The sequence below is a fragment of the Leuciscus leuciscus genome (assembly GCF_965113295.1).
Source record: "Leuciscus leuciscus genome assembly, chromosome: 4".
NCBI lineage: Eukaryota > Metazoa > Chordata > Actinopteri > Cypriniformes > Leuciscidae > Leuciscus > Leuciscus leuciscus.
The window spans coordinates 1,583,316-1,606,724 of record NC_138728.1 but is presented as its reverse complement, the minus strand read 5'-3'; the positions used below and the strand labels follow the sequence as shown (position 1 = coordinate 1,606,724).

The 23,409-nt window shown below is 37.3% G+C and overlaps 1 protein-coding gene and 1 long non-coding RNA gene across 3 annotated transcripts in view; both read right to left on the bottom strand.

Annotated features, from left to right (window-relative positions):
• The window catches only part of xpot (exportin, tRNA (nuclear export receptor for tRNAs)), a 25,555-nt gene extending 2,146 nt beyond the window's left edge, over nt 1-23,409 (bottom strand). Inside the window, exons 1-24 of one of the 2 annotated variants that reach the window (XM_082166762.1) lie at nt 23,308-23,409; nt 21,497-21,647; nt 20,740-20,822; nt 20,531-20,587; nt 18,836-18,905; nt 18,520-18,738; nt 17,338-17,522; nt 14,540-14,708; nt 13,402-13,635; nt 11,263-11,301; nt 11,122-11,184; nt 10,299-10,423; nt 9,323-9,467; nt 8,887-9,006; nt 8,684-8,778; nt 7,768-7,837; nt 7,445-7,683; nt 6,915-7,200; nt 3,476-3,665; nt 2,381-2,497; nt 1,569-1,684; nt 1,442-1,489; nt 1,292-1,360; nt 142-198 (exon numbers count right to left, since the gene is read on the bottom strand). In XM_082166762.1, the coding sequence (XP_082022888.1) occupies nt 142-198; nt 1,292-1,360; nt 1,442-1,489; nt 1,569-1,684; nt 2,381-2,497; nt 3,476-3,665; nt 6,915-7,200; nt 7,445-7,683; nt 7,768-7,837; nt 8,684-8,778; nt 8,887-9,006; nt 9,323-9,467; nt 10,299-10,423; nt 11,122-11,184; nt 11,263-11,301; nt 13,402-13,635; nt 14,540-14,708; nt 17,338-17,522; nt 18,520-18,738; nt 18,836-18,905; nt 20,531-20,587; nt 20,740-20,822; nt 21,497-21,586 (2,886 nt within the window). In that variant the 5' untranslated portion in view covers nt 21,587-21,647; nt 23,308-23,409. Of the gene's footprint in view, nt 1-141; nt 199-1,291; nt 1,361-1,441; nt 1,490-1,568; nt 1,685-2,380; nt 2,498-3,475; nt 3,666-6,914; nt 7,201-7,444; nt 7,684-7,767; nt 7,838-8,683; nt 8,779-8,886; nt 9,007-9,322; nt 9,468-10,298; nt 10,424-11,121; nt 11,185-11,262; nt 11,302-13,401; nt 13,636-14,539; nt 14,709-17,337; nt 17,523-18,519; nt 18,739-18,835; nt 18,906-20,530; nt 20,588-20,739; nt 20,823-21,496; nt 21,648-23,302 lie in introns of both variants that reach the window. The other variant, XM_082166763.1, reaches the window with a different exon arrangement.
• Nucleotides 3,920-6,907, bottom strand: LOC309496752. Its single transcript, XR_014205218.1, has 2 exons — nt 6,497-6,907; nt 3,920-4,705 (listed from the first exon to the last, which is right to left on the bottom strand). It is a non-coding gene; the product is annotated as an uncharacterized lncRNA (long non-coding RNA).

The following is a 23,409-nucleotide window of genomic DNA, read 5'->3' as shown; positions in this document are numbered from 1 at the left end:
GCTGTCGGCGTGAAAGTTTTGGAATGTTGAATCTCTGAACGTCACATTCGCGTAGCGGCTGATGTCAATGGTTGACGCAAACTATTCGCTTTTTCCGTAACGCTTCCGGTGTGAAAGGGCCTTGAAGAGTTTCAACCATACCTTCATGTAGTTCTTCAGAACCTTAACGTCCGGCTGCTGAAGCACTTGACACAGTTCCTAAGAAGAAAAAAAAGTTTAAATAAATCAGATATTTGACCAAAATAAAAGTGGCATCATAATACTGCACTAAACCAGTCTTTACTTTAGAAGGCTCGACGTTTACGACTAATACCATCAAATACATAGTTGCCATAACTTAAGCAAGTAACAAAAAAAAGGTGTTAAAATCCAGCTTTTAATGTAGTTTATGTGTCTATGTGGTGTTTTTAATACGCTTTAAGACAAAGCATGTGTAAATTCATAAGTCGACAGCATTGCAGAGTATTTTCTTCTTAAAACTGCAGTGAACCAAAGACAGTCTCAAACACACGCTTTGAAATCGCTGGTGTTTCTGACGTCACAAACTACCTTGTAACCAATCAGATCAACATGTGATCGTCAACCAGTGGATCTCTGAGCTGAGTGAGTGTGGAGGCGGGGCTCATTTGCATATTCATAGAACTGCGCATCCTAAATGAGGCAAGGGTGTCGAGTTACATTCAAGATATTTTAAGGCATGACATTTTTTCAAAAAAAAAAAAAATCAAAGAAGAGTTTTAAGGGATTAAATGATGGACTACAGGGAGATTTTAAGGTTTAAATAAATGTTAGAGCTCTTGATTTTGACCATGTTTTCCATTTTATTTTTGTCTGGATTCCGTTTTACTGGTTTATTTACATTTTTATATTTAAAAAGCATGTCTAAATCAATTGAATTCATTAAACTTTTAACAAATTAATAAATTGTTAAAACTACACCATTAATAAGGCCATATGAAATGTTGTCCATGTCTAATTAAATGTTTCTGGATTCATGATTTAATACAAATGTATTGTCAAAAACAATGGTAATCAAATGAAAGCATAAAACATTAACAATTTAAATTAAATGAAAACTTTAAAAAGCAAACCTCTGTTGTGCAGCACTTTACATTTTTTTTATTTTTATTATTATATTATTACTTAGAGGTAAAATCTGTATTTTTTTTCCACGATTGCAAACATCACTTCCTGAGTTCCTCACTTCCTTTACCCTTCCTAAAACCTTGTGTTGTCATCAACTGAAGCGTAAGTAAGTCTCAGGGACACTTGAAGCGTGTAATTTCCTCACCTGTGTGATTTCAGGCGAGACCTGCAGCGACGGCAGATACTCCTGAAGAAACTGGATACACTCCGGCCCCTGTGCAAACACCAGACATCAAGCATTAAATACTAGTTATTGTTATTACTCAGCGTTGAGTTTTCCCTAAAAAACACTCACTCTTTTGAGATGAATCATTTGCAGAGTCAGTGTGCACTCCGACAGCGTCTGTAACAGAAGAGCGAATCATTACAAATCACCATTTATATTTAATACAAGCGGTTTATAAAAGCCTGGTCGGTCTTACCAGAACCGTCTGGGCATCTGAAAGGTCAAAGGTTGGTTTGAGAGGGGCCATGAAGCATGCTGGGACGATATGCTTGTAAATGAAATCTGGAAATCCCACCAAACCGTCTTTTCCACCTGAGAGAGAGAACATGTTAAAAGCATTATTTATATACTATTATAGTTATGTTAATATTTAGAATTAGCTTTTATATTTACATTTACAGTTTTTTCATTTTAGTTTATTTTTTTATAATTTTGTCCGTTTTTTTATTTTGTATTATCAAGTCTAATTTATTTTAATTAGTTTAAAATTAAATGTATTTTTAGATTAATAAACTCTAATCTAAACCTTAAATTAAAATAAACGTAAATAATCATTAAAAAAAATATTTTATACTAATTAGTAATTTTACTGCTTCAACTTAATTTTCAGTTAGTTTCAATTTTTTTTGTTTATCCATTTAATATTTATATTTTATTTCAGCTTCATATCAATCAACAAAAATATTTATAATCATTTTAGTTAATAAACCTGAACCCATTTATTTAATTTTTTTACAATATTTTTTATAAATTTTTCAAATCATCTTTAATTTATATATTTTCAGTTTATATTTCTATAATTTAGAAAATAGTTTTTATTTTTCAAATTGTATTGCATTAACAAATTTTAACAAACTTATCAGTTTATTGCCAAGGCAACATTTGAAATTTGTTTAGTTGAAAATTTTCAACTAATATTTAATTTCAATTAACAGATGTTTTTCACAGTTTTAGTTAACGATGATAACCCCTGTTCAGATGCACATGCGTGTTCAGTGTTGTCCGTACCCCAGAGTTCCACCAGTCTGGACAGGATGATGAAGCATGTCTTCTGGGCGACCGGGTCTGGGAAGTCCACGGCTCCCTGGATGATGGTGAACAGCACACGCTCGATGTTCTCAGCTCCTGCCCAACACAAGGGGTTTCAGTCAGATCATGTTTTCAGGCACACAGCTTCGTTTGGGGTGTTTTCTGAACAACACCGTAACTCGTGCTTCACTACTATAGTAAGATGCATCGTTGAAGAAATCAACTAGCGAGTCACGACTGTTTCCCGAAACTGTATAGTCGCAAATTGGTCGTTCAACCGCGTTGGTTAATGATGTCACACAGGTGATGGAGAAATAACTACTGTTAATTGAACCTGTTTAAGCTCGAATTAACGCTAGATGTTTTGCTATATATTACAGACATGTCATTTTCTCAGTTATTTGCTTTCAATCATAAGCTGTGTCCCAAATGACACTATGCACTCAACCGTGTAGTGTATGAACTTTATACGTTTATTTTGTCTTTCAGCATCGGAGTCTGATGCCCCTCCCCCTCCGCTACGCTATTTAAGCTTAATAGCATTATAGCATTAAGTGTCCAATGTTCCACACTTCGTTTTTTTCAGTTAAATAAGTGCATCATCTTGAAGTGCACCCTTTCTTTTTGGAATTTTCAGTGTGAACGCACTATTTTTACTACAGAATGGCGTAGAAAAGTGCACAAGTACGTGATTTGGGACGCACCTAAAGACTCGCTCTTACGCACTAGAGCTCGTTCGCACATGCGCACTCTTCAAAAATGGTGCTTTAAATCTCGACAAACTAAAAGACGTGAATGACATTTGTATGTATTCTAAATAAAAGACACAGATTGCACTGAATGTTAACTTATTTGGCTCAAGATAATGATTTATTAAGTCCACGTTATAAAAACAAGAAACTCTGCTTTCCAGATCTGTCGCTCCAAACACACAACTCTGCGATGCTGTTTGCAAATGTTCGTTGGAACGATGGTTTCGGGAAACACCGACTCGTTGAACTATGATAACGAATGAACTTGCGAACACGATGGTTTCGTGAAACACAGCCCAGGACAGCATCAGTGGCGTCTCACCCTGACTGGCCATGACCTCGTTCATGCCACTGCTAGCGATGGTCTGAATAAAACTGAAGTAGCTTCTTCTCAACATCTGCTTCTCCAGCGCAGCCGTCTGATCGTTCTCCTCCGCTGGACGAGACAACACCTCGAATATGGCCATCACCAGAGGCATGAAGATCTCCTGGAGGAAAGGAGACACCTGGTTCTGGGAGAACAAAAGAGTCCATTACAGTCATGTTCTATTGAGGCACACCAGGTGAATAGGGTAACAAAAAGAACAATAACTAATAGATATCACCATTCTTCACCAGTTCATTGATTGCAAACTTTTTTTGTATTAACAGTTTATGTTTAAATATGAAAATGATGCATTATCTAAATAAATATGCACTAATTTGCATAATTTTCTAAAACAAAAAAGTCAGGTTCAAAATTCTCGTAAAATTTTATATATATATATATATATATATTAGAGTCAAAGGTTTTTACAGAGGGGATTTTGATTCCGTCAACAACCAAAAATAAATTAATTTTCATAATTTGTTTAAGGAATAAAATGTTGTATAAAATCAGGAAAATTAAGTGAACCTAAAGTCAGTTCCTTCAGATACACATGTAGACATTATAAAATCATTTTTTAGTAAAGTTAGCATTTTTAGTTCGAAATTGAGCATTTTTAGGTTTTTCTATGTGCACTGAAGCATTCCATTCATTCCTATGGGGGTCAAGTTTTTTTCAAAGGATTTGTTACTTTTTTAAATTGCAACCACAAAACTCCTCAAACCCATTCAATTATTTATTTTGTGTGTATTCGTGGTGATAAAAGTCTTTTTCCCTCCACAGACGCACGTCAGTAAATTAGGGAATGAACTTGCGCTCCCAGGGGCGGTTCAGCGAAAAGAGGCGGCGTGTTCCGGCGCAAACGTTCCCTGGTGCTATTTTGCAGTTTTAGAAAACAATTTCCTGACCAGGAAAAACCTAAAGTCTAAAGTCAGTGCCGCGTTGCGCATGTTATTCAGATGCTATTTTAAGGGTGCATGCTTGGCCATAATGTAGCGTGTGCACATACACTTTGATTCTCTCATCTACACAGAAGCAGCAGTTTTCATTTTTGCAAATCATACATTATTACAAGGAAAAAATATTACCACACGAGGGAAATCATTGTGGTGTCCATGAAGATGTGAAAAAATAGGCATAAATCTAGCTTACACATTTACCCAAATTATTATACGCCTGTTTAACCTGTTAAGCTGCAACGCCACTTTTGAAAAATCCCCAGAAATGACATACCCAAACTGAAACAGAGACAGTTCATGAACCCTTTGCACTAAAAGCACAAGTATGATCTCATTTGAAAGCTGACACCTGGTAGTTTATTGTAAATGTAGAATTAATTATTGTCATAATGAAAATAATTTTTTTAAATAGCTTCAAAGTTTTGTAAAGTTATTAGAAATTTATTTTTATGAAACATCTTCATGAAAATAAAATTGAAGTGGGCCCTGGAGCAATCTAGAAATGCACTGCAGCTAAAGCCATATGTGTGACCATGTTATATTTAAAATCTGAAAATGATAAGTCTAAAACTCTTTATTTAGTTAAATGTTTTTCAAGATCATGTCAAATGATTTTATTTTGATTAGACTCTAAAAATTTGATTTGATTCAACTTGATTCAACTTTATTGTCATTACACAAGTACAGGTACAAGGCAACGAAATGCAATTTAGGACATGAAAAATGCTACTGATGTTTAGTCATCATCTAAGTCATCTATTCAGTCTATTGTCTCTATTGTTTTGTGGTGCAAATGAGCCCCATTCAGTCTCAGTCTCCCCAGTACACATTCACACACCTCTCCAGCCTGGTTATGGATCTAAATATGCATATCTTTTGTCTGCATTATAGTTACTAACGACTGGCTATTCACAGGCTATTCATAGGGTTTCAGTCCCTAATTTATTTTATCAAAGTTCTCACTTACATTTGAAACTGTATCAAATGCACTAAAACATTTCAGAAAAGCATTACTATTTAAAAAAAAAACCCATAAAAGAATAACTTCTAGGTGACAGGTGCACCTGAGCTAGCTAGCATGTTAGCTTAGCACACCATCAATACACGACCATTTATGAGATTAAAACTATGTTTGTGCTTCAAACTTATTTCATAACTCAAGTCGAGTGTTTTAAATAATCTTCTGTGATCTAATTTGGCTTCAGATTAAAAAAAATCAGAAAGAAAATATATTATTTATAGTATGCACGATGATAAAGTCTATATCGATTAGCATTACATTATAAATATAATCTATTATTATAAAAATACCTGGCATTGCTTGAAGAACACTCAAATATCAAATATCATTTGCAATCATGTTTATTGTCTTCAAAACGTCTATATCTGCATATTACAGCGATCTCTGTGTTAGCTTTGTGTGTAGCTGCTATCAGTGACGTCCTTGAAGGTCACATGATTATGTCTCTTCTTCATGTTCCATATATGGAGTATTTTTGTGCATATAGCGCCCTCCGGCTATTGGTATGAATTGAAAACACAGCACATCTCAGTAAGAAGCGCTCATAATGATTACATCGACGCATTTGGGTATAAATTCAAGAAATATTATTCTTGTCTATAGAAATATGATGTAAATCTATGAGAATATATCAATATTTCTCCAAGTCTGCACATTTTTGAGCTAAAAGCCCTGAGGGACGTTGTTTTGTATAGCACTGTCATGACAACAGCACGGAGTTTTTTTTTCTGAATGGACCAGCTGACGCTCATAATTCATATTAAAGGGATCAACGCATTTTTTCATTTCATAACTCCTGACACAAATTAAGACATAACTGTCACTATAAGTTTCTCAGAATACAATAGTTGTCAAATACTGAAACTTGAATCTTATATCTTTTTAATGATGTATAGTTTGTCAAGGTAAAACATTTAATCTGATAGTAACTTTGAACTAAATAAATAAAAAAATGCTTCAGTGCGCCGACGCACTGGTGCAGCTTAACAGGTTAACCGAAGCTAATTTGGGTGTGTTTCTCCATCCCCAATGTCACTTCTCTGTGTTTTACGGCCCTGACGAGAATGTCGGTCTCCTCGGCTGTGAACCGCTCCTGGCGTGCGTCTGGCAAATCCGCCATGGAACAAGCGCGCCTGCTCTTAAAGAGAATGTGAGATGTCGCTCTGATTGGTTTATTTCACGTTACGCCCAAACCACACCTATGAGTAATGAAGCAGACCAACACATTTTAGATTTCCGAGATCCGCCCACAAAGTTACTTGCGTTTCGCGCTTGATACTTGCGTTTCAGATCGTTAAAATAGGGCCCATGGTGTCTTGGACCCCTCTGATGAGCAATTTTTCAAATGTAAGAATTTCGGGTCAAAGTGACGGGTCAAAGAGAAGGTTTATTTGGATCATTCGCGCAGCCCTACCTTAAACTTGGCTGTAATCTGACTGATGAGAGGAATGAACTCCTGCAGGTCTCGAGGCTCGCAGTCCTTCAGCATGTGCTGCGACGCCGCAGGGATGAAGGGCAGCACCTCTTCCTCGAGGCAGATGATCATGCGGTGGATGAAGGAGCGAACGGCGCTGCGTAACGGGCCTCGCTGGACGGGACAGCTCAGCGCCGGCAGGACCGTCTGCAGGCAGTCCAGATAAACCTCCGAGCAGCCGCACTGCTTCACCGTCTGCTTGTTACTGAACGCCTTACTGGTGCGACTGAGGAAGAGGAGCAAATCACTGGAAATTAGTCTTTCATGAAAGTTCTTCGTTATAAAAGTCTTTCGTTCTTAGCGTCTGTCACGTGACAAATGAACAAAAGACTCAGAAGGTAAAGTCATTATTTATGTTCCCTGTAAATAATTTGACTGCATTATAATTTCTTAATTCAGAATATGATCTGATTTATTTATTTTTGCAAATCAGTTCAGCTGTGTGTGTGTGTGTGTGTGTGTGTGTGTACCTGGCGAACCCCACAGCGTGACTCAGACAGTCCGCCAGCGCCACCTGTCTCTCTTCATCGCCCTCCTGTGGCAGTTTTGCGAGTAGCATCCGAAACGCCTCCATTAGCGGCGTGAGAAGGCTCCGCATCAGAGCCTGTTTGCGTTCGGCCGGACTCTCTCCGTTCACGATCAACACGCCGGCTGTCTCAAACATGAACAGCTGGTCATCGTTGCTGAGCAGCGCTGGAAACCCATTCTCCTGGAGAGACAGAGAGACGACACGTAAAGTAGACGTTTATGGCATATTTAAATGCAGCTGAATGATTTTTATGAGCCGTTTTACCGGGGGAGCGAGCTCTAACAGGTCCTGTATTCTGCTGAGTATGTCCTCGATGAACGCGTTCATGTGTTTACTGCACAAATAAACAAGAGAGAGAGTATTATTAGATAACGCAAACTCTGAATCAACATGCACCAATGCTACAATTTTCTATGTCATAATCATTTGTTAAACAGGTATTCATTACTTCAGTGAGCTCACTGTTTCTGCTTTAAATTATTACATTGTTTAAATTAATACATTTTAGCTAACTGTGATTTGTATATGTACATTCAATTCCATGTAAAATACCATGTGTGTGTATTGTTGTTGTTCTGGTCCTGTGTGTGTGTGTTTGAAATAAATGTACTGGACAGGAGTTGAAAATTAGCATTAGCTATAAACTCTATATGCTGCGCAGTGCGCATCAGTTACTGGCTTTGTATTGTAACTATGTTTGAACTGAATATTATTAAACATTGATAAAATGTATAAACGTACTGTAAAATTCTGTCAAATGCAACATTTACTAGTGATGCACCTACACGGACATTTGAGTCATTATTTCCATTTGTCTAATAAAATTGCGCCAGTATATATATATATATATATATATATATATATATATATTCAAGCTTTCTTTTGCGTCTTATCGTGCTTAAATGGTTTAAAAGCACTTGAATGAATGATAGCATGATCATTTAGTGCAGGGTTCCTCAAACTCGGTCCTGGAGGGCCGCTGTCCTGCACAGTTTAGCTCCAACCCTGATCAAACACACCTAGCTGTGAGTTTCTAGTGATCCTGAAGACATTGATTAGCTTGCTCAGGTGTGTTTGATCAGTGTTGGAGCTAAACTGTGCAGGACAGCGGCCCTCCAGGACCGAGTTTGAGGAACCCTGATATAGTGTAACGGATGCTGTGTATGTGTGTGTGACTCACTGCAGGGTTTTGATGAAGCGTGAGAACAGGTAAGCCACTCGACTTCGCACCTTCGGACTGCTGTGCCTCAGACCACGGTGGTCTAAAAACGCCATCTGAACAAAACAAAAAACACACGTAAATCTCTCAAAACTCAGGTCAAACTAAATCTGCACCCCTCTCTAAATGTGTGTGTAATTGAATAACAGGCTTGAAACACTCACCAAGACACTGGGAATGTGCTGCGGCTCAACCAGGAAGAATTTATCATAGCGAACGACGGTCTCGAAGAACTCCAGAGTAACAGAGGAATGCTGATACCCGCTCACGCCACAGGAGATGAGCTACACACACACACACACACACACACACACACACACACACACACACACACACACAACATCAGAGAGCTGTCATCATGATGTAGACCTTACTTTGTGCACGATTTATTCACTCGTTCTTTCATTGAGAACGTTTACATGCACATCAATGTGGTAAAATAGAATTATTATTACTATATCTTTTCTTATATACTTTATTTCACTGTGACATTTGAATAAAACACTTATTAAACTAAAATAAACACGGTGTGCATGTAAACGTGCTAATTTTCCATTCGCTCCGAACACTCCAGAGAAAAGCGAGGAATGCTGGTCTCACCGTCCTCATCATGGCCTGTAGCGTGCTGGTTTTAGCGGTGTCTCCGGAGAAATGTGCTCCATGAGACGCGGGAAGAGCTTCACCCAGCATATACAGCAGTCTGATGGCTACCTCCACCTCCATGAACTGCACCGTCTGCCAGTTCCTACACACACACACACAGCAATGAACCAAAGTCAGGTGATGTCTTCAGATGGGCTTTTAAAGAGCAACTATTCTGCTTTTTTCCATCTTTCGTTAGTGTGTAATGTTGCTGTTTGCACATGAAAAAGCTCTGCAAAGTTACAAATATTCTCTATATCAGTGTTTCTGAACTCCCTGAAACGCCTCCGTTGTAGTCTTGAGTTTCTTCCGGGAACGAACACATCACAATATTCCTCATTTAAATAATTCATACGCAGAATAAAGGGGAGGGGCCTGGTTGATTTAGTTAGTAGTGTGTTAAACTGGTGTTATGGTAATGGACGGGACATTTCCCAAACACACTAAGCGCTCGACCAATCACAACACACTGATCCAGCCGACCAATCAGAGCACAGTGTGCTTTTCAGAAGGAGGGGCTTCATAGAGACAGGAAGTAAACAGAGCGTTACTGACAGACTGGGAAGAGAGGAGCCGCAACAATGGAGAATATGAGGAGAATAATCAACATTCAAGCAGGAAAACCTGTTCTAGTAGAGCCTGAAAACAACAAGACTTTGATCCTCTTTAAATTTAGGATGTATTAAAGGTCATATGAGTGCAAGGCTGTGATGTCATAACAAAGAAGACTTCAGAACAACCTGTTTTGCAGGTACTTAGAGTCAAGAGGAAGCGGAGTGCTGAAAATTAGAGCATGTCCATGTAGTGCATTAAACAAAAGAACAAGGAAAATCCTGTTTTCTCTGATTTTAGATATGAGTGTGTAGTGCAGGTTCATGTCTTAGTGTGTAGTGCAGGTTCATGTCTTAGTGTGTAGTGCAGGTTCATGTCTTACTGCATGGTGGCGTTGAAGACTCTGTGCACAGACTCCAGCAGGAGCTCAGGAGAGACTTGAGCCAATCGATCCAGCAACATCTTCAGCTGTTTCCTGTATTCGACAAACATGGCCTCATCCTCGCCCTGAGAGAAGCAAACCTATATTTATATACAGACAACAATTTATATAATTGGGCTGCAAGATGTTTTTAAATAAACCCGAGATCGCAATATGGCTCAGTAGGGCTGTCAAAATGGCTGAAAAGCTTAGAATTCTCATTTCTTTCTTAAATATTGGCAAAATTCTAATTATATTCGAATTCTAAAGGCAATACTTAATGTTACAGGGGAAAAAGTACTGTATTGACTCACATCTTTTATTGAAATGAAATTCACTTTTTAGAGTGCATTAACTTTTGAAACAATTGTTCTTAAGTAAAATATAATGTCCTTAATGTGCATGCAAGGAAAATTAGGTTACAATCGTGCATAAAATTGTAAGTGCATCAGTAACCTGAGAAAACAGGTATAAAATCTGATAAAAACTGGATAAGCTAACAGAAACAAACCGCTTCAGTTATGCCATCATCATGTCTCGCACGCCTCTTCACACCAAAAATGTAATGCACGTTTTTTTGCATCCAAATGTGCATGTTTTTCTTTTTAAGAATATTCAATATTCGAATTTTTATTTGACAGCCCTATGTCTTAGTGTGATTATCAAACATGGGAACGCAACACTCGCTGTGAACTCGCTGTGAACACTTGTGTTGTCACGACAAACGCTGTACATGTATATTGCCAAAGCACACTAAAAACAGATCAGACTTTTCCACACTGACCTCATTCTCGAAGTTATACTCGTCATCGTACTTGAGTTTGTTCATCACAGCCAGCATGATCGCCTGTTAGCAAGACAACAACAATCATAAACGACAGCACTAATCAACACTAACGCGTATGAGCCTGTGATGCTGCCGTACCTCCACGTTGCTCTTCTGCTGCTCACTGAGAGCTGGGAGCTGGAAAACACAAACACACAAAGTTACACATGAGGTTCATGTGTAGATAGGGCTGGGCAAAATGTTTTATTTATTTTTAATTAATCGTTTTCTTAAATGTGGTCGATTCAAAATCGATACTTAAAGGCCACAAATTGATATTTTCCCATAATTATACATCCATCACCCAGAAGCCAGTGTTAGTTTTCCTCCACTGTTACAGTAATGCTGGGAGATTTTATGTGCGTTTAATCTTAAAGGGACATTGTGTAGGAATTTCTCCCATCTAGTGGTGAAATTGTATTTTGCATTCAAACGAATAATGCTCTCCAGCGCCTCACTTTTTCAAATGCGCGTTGCATCTACGGTAGCCGTTATGTACCTAAAAGCTATGACAGGATGTCTTATAATAGCACTTCGAGTTTTTCTTCGGGTGAACATGTTTGTTATTTAAAACAAACTGAAACTTGAAACAACGAAAAAAAGAATGTTACAGTATGAACTACTGACTGTCAAAAACATTAACTATGGTAATTAGTAGTAATGCCTTCTTTACTCGTTATATTTTTTGAAGTATGTGCATTGTTAGATATCATCATCATCAGAGCCTTCTCTAACGTTACTTTACTCAATAGCTGCTATTCATCAAAGAGCCTGTTTAACTTTTAACTATAAATGTTCGACTGTCTATATAATAAAGTACACAACCAAGCAATGAAAAAAAAGCTTGTAATTAAGACTGTAACATTGACTTACCTGTCGAGAAGAAAGCAGGCAACTTCAGGGTCTCTTTTGAAAGCTTTCTCCTGCATTAGCTATCCTGACAGTAACCCTTGTTTTTGTAATCTCCGGTCACGTTTCCTTTTACGATCTATTTTGGACTTTTTCGACGACGAGGACTCCTTATCCTGTGACTCATATGTATGTATGAATGAACGGTGTATAAATAACCGTGCAGTGCAGCCTTTTAAACTTGCCGCGGCAGTGACAAGCGCCTCTCACTGCTCTGCTCCTCCGCTTCTGCTGGCTTCAGTCACGTGACGCTGGCTCTAAACGAAACGCGTTGTGGAAACGCGTTGGCCTAGTACTTTTTGTCCATCTCTGCTATTATAGTTTTTCAAGATGGCGGAACTACATGGAAGCCTCCGTGGACTTACCCGTCCCATGTATATAAAGATAATAAATTCTTCGTTTACGAGGATTAGTCTGAACATTGGCATAGGTATTTGTACACCATTGAGGGCATATTTATGAATAAAAATATAGATTTTAGATAATAAAATACCTAAAAAGCTACACATTGTCCCTTTAAACATAAAATAACCTGATCCTGTTTGATCAAGGCGTGCGACTGTTGTCCAATTTTTAGCATCAATTTTTAATCTTGCATCAACATTTTCATAGTCTTTTCATAGTATGCATTTGAAATCTAGAGTTGGGTTTTGTTTTAAAGTACCCAAGTGTACCTATAATAAAAAGCGTAGTGTACCTATTAAAAAAAAAAAATTATATACAGGTTTGTGGCTCTTAATTTCTTTTTATTAATAAACCATTTGTAAACTTATGTTCACTGTTCTTTTTTATAAATATAGGATTTGTATTAAATCTTTATTCATTGAGACGAATCGAAACCTCTAAATCGATACCCAGCCCAAGTGTAGATCATCTTATAACAATCGACCCTGGACCACAAAACCAGTCACATGGGTAAATTTTATGAATTTGAGAGATATACATCATCTGAAAGCTAATACATAAGATTTCCATTGATGTATGGTTTGTTAGGATAGTACAATATTTGGTCGAGACACAACTATTGAACATCTGGAATCTGAGTTGTTTTTTTAAATCGCAACATTGAGAAAATCTCCTTTAAAGTTGTTCATTTATGTTCTCGATTGTGCTGCATTCACTCACAAAAATAAATGTTTGATATATTTACGGTAGAAAATTTACTAAATATCTTCATGGAACATGATCTTTACTTAATATCCGAATGATTTTTGGCATAAAAGAGAAATTGATCATTTTGACCCATACAATGTATTGTTGACAAATATACCCGTGTGACTGGTTTTGCGATCCAGGGTCACATATCGTCGTATAATCACGTCTGCGCACCTGTTTGAGCACATGCAGGTAGTCGTAACAGAAGCCCACGATGTTGGCTGAGATATCGTCATCTTCATGAATTAGCAGCTGTAGCATCAGGGGAACCTTTGACTCCACAGCGTGCAGTGTTTCCGCAGAAACCTTCAAATCCGTCTTACTGAGTTTAGTCCAGCTTAGCACCAGAGACTGACCCATCCCGTTCACCAGCCGAGAAAACTTGGCCAGAAAATCCACATCCTCCTCCTGAGAGACACGACGTACACACAGAAGACAAAACAAAGATAATCAATTGGTTACAGCAATTCTTGAATCAGTCTGAATCATATGCAAACTTATTTAAATTAAATATATAACGATTAGAGCGATTGATGCTAACCATGCAGGGTGCAATTTATTTAAATAAATATATGCACTATCGGTTTCAGAGTGAAGCGCGGCACTAAAATAAAATAAAAGCTTGAAAGTTTAACATCTGAAAATGAAGAAATTAAGGTGTAGATTAAGAGTCCTATAAAATAATTTATATTAAATAGTTTATTTTACAGTACAATAGTATTACAATACATATTATTTGTAATGCACTTTTTTTGGAAAGTAAAAAAAAAAAAAAAAATCAGTATCAATATAAAATTATTATTTTTATTGTAAACAAAATAAGAAATATATTGTAATAATGGTAAAACTTTACATTAAGTTCCCAGTTAATTAATGCATTAACTAGCAATAAGAAATACATTTGGGACAATATTTAATCATATTTCTTAAAGCAAGTTAATAAAAATTCAGATCCATTAAATATTAACAGTTGCAACTATAATATATTTATTTATTTAATAATATATTTGTACATGCCGAAATCAACATCAACTAAGATTAATAAATGCTTTAGAAGTATTTTTCATTGCTTATTGTAAAGTGTTACCATAATAATATTGTAATGTAGAATAAAAATAATTATTTAATAAAAATAATTATATTACAGAAAAACAAAATATATGTTTTTGCCAATATCGTTCAGCCATATCTAGAAACACCGTTTCTAGTTAACTCTCTGAAAGCAACATTACAACCGAAGATATGTAATGTTTTTGAGACTTAAATCAGTTGCTCATGACAACATGGTTGTATTGCTGATGTTTTTGCACACCTGTTCCACATTGAAGAACCCTGCGGACTGCAGCACCTGACACAGGGACTCCACCAGTTTGGTTTTGTCGACAGGATCCATGCCCTTATTGATGATCTCAAACAGACAATCGCACGCCTCCTCCCGCAGCTCCTCCATGGACATGTGGCTGAGCAACAGATTCACAAACCTACAAACACACACACACATACAGCTCTCATATAAACAGACAAGGAGCTGCATTGTCATCAAAAAGAAGGTCATTAGAGCCGATATGTTTGAGCGAGATACAAGTGTATTAGTGGTTGACGGATGTATCAGCCTTTATGTTCGTTTTTAAAGCCCCCCTGTGGTGAAACTCAAGCTTTTAATGTTGTTTAACCCTCTGGGGACCAAAAACGCGCCCGCGCGTTTTGCTCGTTTTTTTTTTTAGCAATGAAAAATAAACACAAAATGCTCTGTTAATTTTGATCTTTCATTTTCGTGTAATACATCAATCGATCCTGTTCAGTTTCTATTTTTTTTCTGTATACTCACAATACAAATAAAGTGTTTTGCTTTTTGACAAATAAAGAAAAACTAACATGATGCTATTTCTGCCTTCTCTCTGTCAGTAAACTCCCATTTGAAACGCGTTCGAAAATTATCTATAACTCCGCGAAAATTCAGTCAAACAGGCAAACAGACCCACGGGCATAAAGCTTGAGATCGCAGCTTTTAAATGAAGTAATTTATATAAAAAACAAATATTATCAGCTTCTGTAATCTGTATAAAAAGAGAGCGACTCCAGTCGAGCTCATTACGAGCCATTCAAAAGTAATGTGACCACTCCCCGGAGAGCGCGTGCTATTCAAACGCAAATTCTGAGAACCATTTCAGTCTGTGAAACGCCCCCACATCAGCTGTAAACAAAGAGGCATAATATAGCCTACCTTATGGAGAAAATTTTCCGTGCTGATATGAGGAGCAGATCCCGCTGAGGAGTGAGGTAGGCTAAGTTATCCTTTCTCAAGTGTTAATGTGGAATAACGTTATGGAATAACGTTGTAGGCTTATGTAAACAAAAAGATGAATCGCGTTTCTATAATATGAATCGCGCGTCTATTTGTAAAGAGTGTTTAGCCTAAATATGAATCGCGCGTCTGTGTGTGAAAGAATAAACTGCTTTTACAGTTACAGTTACTGCGTTACAGTCAGGCGAAGTATGAAAGACAACATTTTGTTGACTAGATTTGGGTACAGTTTTTACTGTAGAATATACTGTCACATCAAATAAGCTTTTCTGAATATATATAAAATACTATTTTGTCAAAAATAAAGTCATAGACTAAGATGTTCCAATGTTGGCTATATTCAAACTAATGAATACATATGATAAAATGTAGGCCTATAATCTTCTTTTTTTTTTTTTTTACAAAGAAAGAGTACTTTTTTGCAGAAATATTGCTGAAATTGTAATTATTGTTGTAATTGTAACCTTTTTAATAAAATAGCAAAACATATTTACAAGATAGATGTAAGCAAAATCTTAAATGGTCAATATAAGTCTTCTTCAAAATATATATTTTGTCTTTGCATTGTGGCTCAGTCAGTGTCACACCTGAATGAATGGCTAATTATGCAGAGTCATTATGCAGAGTGGGTGGGACTGGGTAATCTAAGGTGTAAACTACTCCTCCCCCTCGCATATTGGCTTTCCAAGCAAAACCTGTTTTACACCATTTAAATCAATGTATTTTTTTTTGTGAACGATAAAGCAAGACTATTTTCACATAATTTTGAAGCTAGAACTGAAAGGGACAACATCCATTAGTCAAAAGTCTTGTGGGCACATATTTTGTATGAGTTTTGTGGTCTTATTTCAGCAACTTTCATTTTTATTTTTTTAAATAACCACGCATAAACATTATTCTCTTAAAAATACAAACATCTACATACATGTTGCTCGCATATTATGGTAGGCCTGTTTGTGCTATATAGAGTGAATTTACACCTTTGCCATTAACATGTTTATAAATAACTGAAAAAAGCACAAATGTCAGAGCATGTCAGAACATCTCAAGGGCCACAAAAACAGCTTGGTCCCCAGAGGGTTAAATGTCTATGTGGTGTTTTTAATACGCTTTAAGACAAACCATGTGTAAATTCATAAGTCGACAGCATTGCTGAGTATTTTCTCCTTAAAACTGCAGTGAACCAAAGACAGTCTCAAACACACGCTTTGAAATCGCTGGTGTTTCTGACGTCACAAACTACCTTGTAACCAATCAGATCAACGTGTGATCGTCAACCAGTGGATCTCTGAGCTGAGTGAGTGAGTGGAGGCGGGGCTCATTTGCATATTCATAGAACCACGTATTACTAAATGAGGCAAGGGTGTCGAGTTACATTCAAGATATTTTAAGGCATGAAGACTTTTTTTAAGGAAAAAACATTTAAATATGTGTCGTTTAATTTGGTGATCAAAGATGAGTTTAAAGGGATAAAATTTACTACAGGGGAACTTTAAATATCACCATCAGCCAATAAGTTATTCTGTTTGGCCAATGTGTCTAACGTGGGACTTTTATTTTGACAGCGCGGATGCCAAAATACTGATTGGTCAGTGTCAACATTCCGAGGAGCATTATTCTATGATAACAACCGTTGTCAATAGCAACCCTTAACAAAACACACCGCCCAGTCTGCACTTCTTTCATGTCTCTCTTTACTTTACATATCGGCCACCATACTCTAAAATATCTGCCTTTTCATCAAAATATCACCAAAAAAATCAATATGGGTCGATGTGTATGAGGTTCATCAGAGCTGCTGTGACCTGTCGTTGGCGATGAGGTTGAGGTCGATCCAGGACACGTACGCGCCCACCACCTCCAGACACTGGCAGGTCAGCTCGCTGTGTGTGTGCTGGTACGTCTGAAGGATCTGGAACCAGGACTCCACCAGCGCCGGGATGCACTGCTCGCGCATGCCGTCTTTAATCAGAGTATTTCTGCGAGTCTCCTGGGAGAGAGAGACAGAGAGAGAGAGAGAGAGAGAGAGAGAGAGAGAGAGAGAGAGAGAGAGAGAGAGAGAGAGAGAGAGAGAGAGATGTTTTAATGACAAGAATGAATGGTGTGACCACACACACGTGACGCTCGTTGTGTTTTTAGCCTCTTCCGCCTCACTATATGGTCATGAATGCATGAACTTCATCTCCAGAGCCACTCTGACAGTCACTTCATCAGCATTTTACCGTTTCATTTGAGAAAAACTATCATTCGTCATAAAACACACAGAAACTCAAAAAGTCTTTACGGCAACCCGTCAAAATAAAAGTCCGGTTTAACTTGACAGAAATATATACCGTTGTACAGTAGACTCATCTCAATGTAATAATCATACTAAACACTAATAATATTAAACTATCATCAAAACTTTATTTTAAGGAATGATACATTTTTCTTTCATGTTTTAATTTTAACAGTAAATCTAATTGCGCAGCATGTTGTTTGACAAAAAAAAGGATTCATTTCATATGATTAAAAGATTATGATTTAATTAAATAAAAAATGTATGTTTTATGTCTTAATTTTATTACCAGAAAATACACAACATATAATGTAAAAAAAAAAAACAACAACATTTAATAGAAATTAAAAACAAAACATATTAAAATTGTTGTTTTTATGAGTTTAACTAATTAGACATACTAAAATGAAGTCCAGGAAACTGAGAACACAGAATTTGGTAAAAAATAAAACGGAATTTGAGAAAGGAAAAAAACATATTTCTTAAGGCCCTAAATATGTAATTTTTGTTCAACTTTTAATAAATTGTTGTTAAATTGTATAAGTTTCATGATTCAATTTTTTTTTATTTAACCATTGAAATGGAGTCCCAAAAACAAACAAAAAAACAACTGAATCCAGAAATGGAAATGGAAAAAACGGAATAATAAAAAAAGAAAATCTGATTTCATAAGGCCCTAAGAATGCAAAGATGTTTAGGCCTGTTTTACCTCCGGGCTGTGCAGGATGTCCCGGTCGACCACCTCAGCATCGATGGCCATCAGCATCCGCAGGTAAATGTCCACACCGTTCGGATTCAGTCCCACCAGAGCGAGGATGTCAAAGAAGAACTTGGGCCAGAAAGTCAGATACTCCTTCACAAACGTCAGGGCCAATACCTGCGCCGCCTTATTCCTGATGAAGGGCTTCTCCGGGTGCGAGTTCATCAGCTGGACGAAAGCACCAACACGCAGAGATGGAATCATATTTCAATGATTACGCGTTCATACACACATGAATATCAATCAAAAGGCGAACAGCACTAACCTGAGCCTGCAGCCACTTCATCAGGGTCTCTCGGATCAGCTGCTGTTGAGCCGCGGAGAGCGACCCGTGTCTGCAAAACACACAGCGTTTAACCCCATACACTGATATTTAGTGTACTTTTTAATGATAGAAGCCATGTGCAGGAGAATAGATCATAAACTGAAATTAAAATTATTAAAAAAATTTTTATAAAATGACAAAAGCACAATGAAATTGCTAAAATACTAAACCATTAAAATTAGCACGAAAACAAAAAATATAAATATCAGCTAATTCAAAATATTAATAAAACTCAAATAAAAAAATTGAATAGCACTGACCAGAACCAAAAGGACCAGGTCTAATTGTTTGTTTGTTTAGTGCTAAATTTGTTAGGTAATGTTTAGTAAGTGACCGACACAATCTCCTTCCAAATATGCATCATCATTAACCCTTTAGAACCTGAAGCTAAAATAGGTGTTTTTCACATATTTAGATTTTTTGACTGTACAATTCTAAAACAATGTGCTATCTTCATGTGCAAGGTGTCATCTTTTTCAGAAAAAGATTAGCTTTCAACAAATTACAGTTATTGACCATTATTGTGTGTGGTGAGTTTGTAAATAGAATTGAAATAGACAGATTTTTATTTAGAAAAAAACAGAAAAAAATCATGAACGAAAGAAACTAACACTTTAAAGTTGAAAAATGAACTATAATACATATATACAAGTCTTTGAGACATTGGGTTGCACATTTTTCATTTAGGACACTTTTTTCCATACACGCACACATACAAATGCACGCATTCATAGGCACGCACACATACACATGCACACACACACATGCTTAGATACGTGAAAGAGTAACGGCCATCCGCCTCCCAAGTTTCATTAAAAATCATCCCAATCCTCTTCTGCTGTCTAACACTTATTTGTTCGTTTCTTTTATTATTTTATGCAATCCAAAACACTCTAACCTGCCGAACGTCGTATCTCTCTGTTCAAATCCTTCCATCCCGCACTGCTGTCATTTGCAGACGGAAAGCATGTCATTACCGTAATAAGCCGTATATTGCAGAACAGCACATGTCTACTGTCAGGGGCAATTTGAATGGTTTTGATAGTGCAAATGGTTGAAGAGTTACAGTCAAATGAAGACAGCTTGCTGGTACGTGTCGGCGACGACACAGCCGGTTCTAAAGGGTTGTGTTATGGGTCTAAAGTTGGCATAAATTAATGCATGTTATAATCAACATGAATCTTGATTTGTTGTATAGTGTGCTGTTGACGTCAATTTTAGTTTTTATATTTGTATATTATTGTGCTGCTGTAATGTGTGAATTTAATAAAGACTATCTATTTATCCATGTATACATTTTTTAAATGTTTGACTTGGGAATGTTTAATCAAAATGTCAGCAAAAACGACAGACTGATGACGTATGCTGGATCCTCCAATCATTCAGTCCGCTTTAACTCCGCCCCTACCAGGTCAAGCTCATCTGCATACACTTTTGAGTGCCACGCCCACATCTCAACATCCAATCAACAACCGATACATAGAAGCAAAACCCCCACTCTACATTTGTTCTCAATCCGGAAGATCTGTCGATACTTCTGCTTCAGTGTGACTAATGCACCACCACACTATGATACAATTCAAATTTTTCTAACACTAATATTAATGCAAATACATGCAAAAGATTGAGTGATACCTGAATTTGATCTGGTGCTCCAAGACTTGAAAGCAGAAGAACTTCACATGATCGTCACTGTCAAAAGAACACACACACATTAAATGATTCAATATTATTAAATGAAGAATATCAGTACGTTCCTCTGCTACATTACGGCATTAATACTATAGATTACAGCAGGCTTTTCTGCGACATTTCTTGCATCCCTGCAGTGATGCTCTGCTCACCTGTAAACCCCTTTAACCAGGGCTTCAGCACACACCCCCCATCCATCCCGAGACTCTTTCAACTGCTCAAAATATGCCAGCGCCTGAAAGCACACAGAAAACATGAGTGTTTTTCTTACTCGATGATGCACTGCACTCATTTGCAAAATCAAAAGTTGGTTATGCAATATATGTAAACAGAAACACTGTGTGTAAATTAATGAATTTAAGAGCACCAATTCTGCTTTTTCCCCCATGTTCATCTTTCTTTAGTGTGTGATGTTGCTGTTTGAGCATTAAAAAGCTCTGCAAAGCTCCAGTCATGCTCTATATCAGTGTTTCTGAACTCCCTGAAACGCCTCCATTGTAGTCTTGAGTTTCTTCTGGGAACGAACAAGTCACAATATTCCTCATTTAAATAATTAATGCGCAGAATAAAGGGGCGGGGCCTGGTTGAGTTAGTTAGTAGTGTGTTAAACTGGCGGTTATGGCGGGACATTTCCCAAACACACTAAGCGCTCGACCAATCACAACACACTGATCTAGCCGACCAATCAGAGCACAGTGTGCTTTTCAGAAGGAGGGGCTTCATAGAGACAGGAACTAAACAGAGCGTTACTGACAGACTGGGAAGAGAGGAGCCGCAACAATGGAGAACATGAGGAAAATAATCTACATTCAAGCAGGAAAACCTGTTCTAGTAGAGCCTGAAACAACATCAAGGCATTATAGGTCCTCTTTAAGTGTATATATGTTTGCTGTAGTGTTTTGCTCTCACCCTCTGCCTGTAACAGGCATCAGCGTTGGGGTTCAGTCCCATGAGGGCCTGCTCGTCCATGATGGCAGGTAACGCCGACTCGCAGGCCATATGTGGGTTAGCTGCTGTCCTTGATCAGTTTATTCCCAATCTCCGCACAGGACACACACATCTGAGTGAGACACACACACACAAACATGAGTCAGACTGAAATATCTTAGCGTACACACAATACAAACACCATAATATACAGTCAGATCTTAGGCAAAGCAGTGGTTGATGATAAACTGATAATATAACCAGAGAGCAGGGTGACCAATGACTGATACAATATAACACTCTTATTATACAATATTTACTCAATCAACCAAAGAAGAAGTTTACATTAGACAAGGGAGCAAGTTAACAATTCTGTTAATCAAAGAAAAGTGAACAGTTTGAGACGACAGAGAGACACTGATTTTGATCAAAAAAGAATGAATCTACCAATATATCAGTATGTCGCTAAAAACACACTGGAAAATAATAGTTTTGCAGCTTGTGTAGTTTACTTAATTAAAATTAGCCAAAGCAACATACACAACTACAGTACATTATCACAACTTAATTTCATTGTGTTCAGTCCACTTAAATATGTTGACCTGAAGTTCACTTTTTACTCATTTGAGTTGAACTTGAGACTACATGAATCATTGCATTAACTGAACCTGCATTGGTGGATTTTTGATGCTAAATTAATGATTAATCAAATGAATGAAGTATATGTGCTTATTCGCTTTGTTCATTTTACTTAGTTAAGTGGATTATGTACCAAATTCTATGTGTGAGGTTTATTAAATCAGAGTTTAAAACTGTAGCCTATACATTTTACTTTTTAATGTGATCTTATATCATAGTAATTACTTGGTACTTTAAAGAATAATAAGTTTAATGAGATGAACATGACCATTCAGGTCACACATTCATAAGAATGTCAGTTCGATAAAATTAGATCATATTATTATTAATATGATCTTTAAAGAGCCATTTGATTAATTATGCAATTCAACGTCAATATTTACTGAAGAACATTAATGACCGCACCAGAGCAATAACAACAGATCAATGACCAAAAAAAACCACACACACACACGCTGAATCAGCACTTTCTCTTTCATTCTCTTTCACTGTGTGTACTTTAAGAAATGTAATTGTACGTAATGATTTTTGGACGTGGTACCAAGGTATTCTGACATATATACCATGGTATTTCCATGGTATTGTTAGAATTTAACTTATATGGTAATCCATTACCTGACAGCACCTCTGTAACTACTTTTTCTGATGCAACACGGGCCCAATAGTGAGTTTAACCAAAGCCATATGATCCACTGACCCAAAGCACTATTCGATTTTCATCATACAATTAGATTTACCTCAGATATTGATAGTTATTATTATTATTATTCGTGTATCATGAAAATAACAGCCTAATTCCTGCGCGCTCGCGCTGCTAACCGACAAGCGTGTCACGCGCGTGCCGAATCTCAGCGAACGTGGCGTGACAAGACTGAGAAAACACGTCGAAATAACGACAAACTTCCGTTGTACAACAAAACGGACTCACATGTGTGGTGTTAAATCACACGCGCGCGTAGTTTAATGAGTTATCGGCTTAATTGGTGGTGGATAAGAGTTGTTGTGAATGTGATGATGACAGACGGCTCGCGCAGCAGCACCAACATCCGCGCGCGCTGTCAGACAAAAGACTCGCGCGTAACTTTCATCTCAATGAATAAGACATGCCGCGACCGTGTAAATGTACGGATATGGTTGAGGTTACCGCACCTTACCGTGAACTTTACCGCTCCATCATCATCCGCCCTGCTCAAGTGACTCAGTGCGCATGCTATAGAATCAACAGCGGCGTGTCGGGCCGACCGGATGTGACGGGG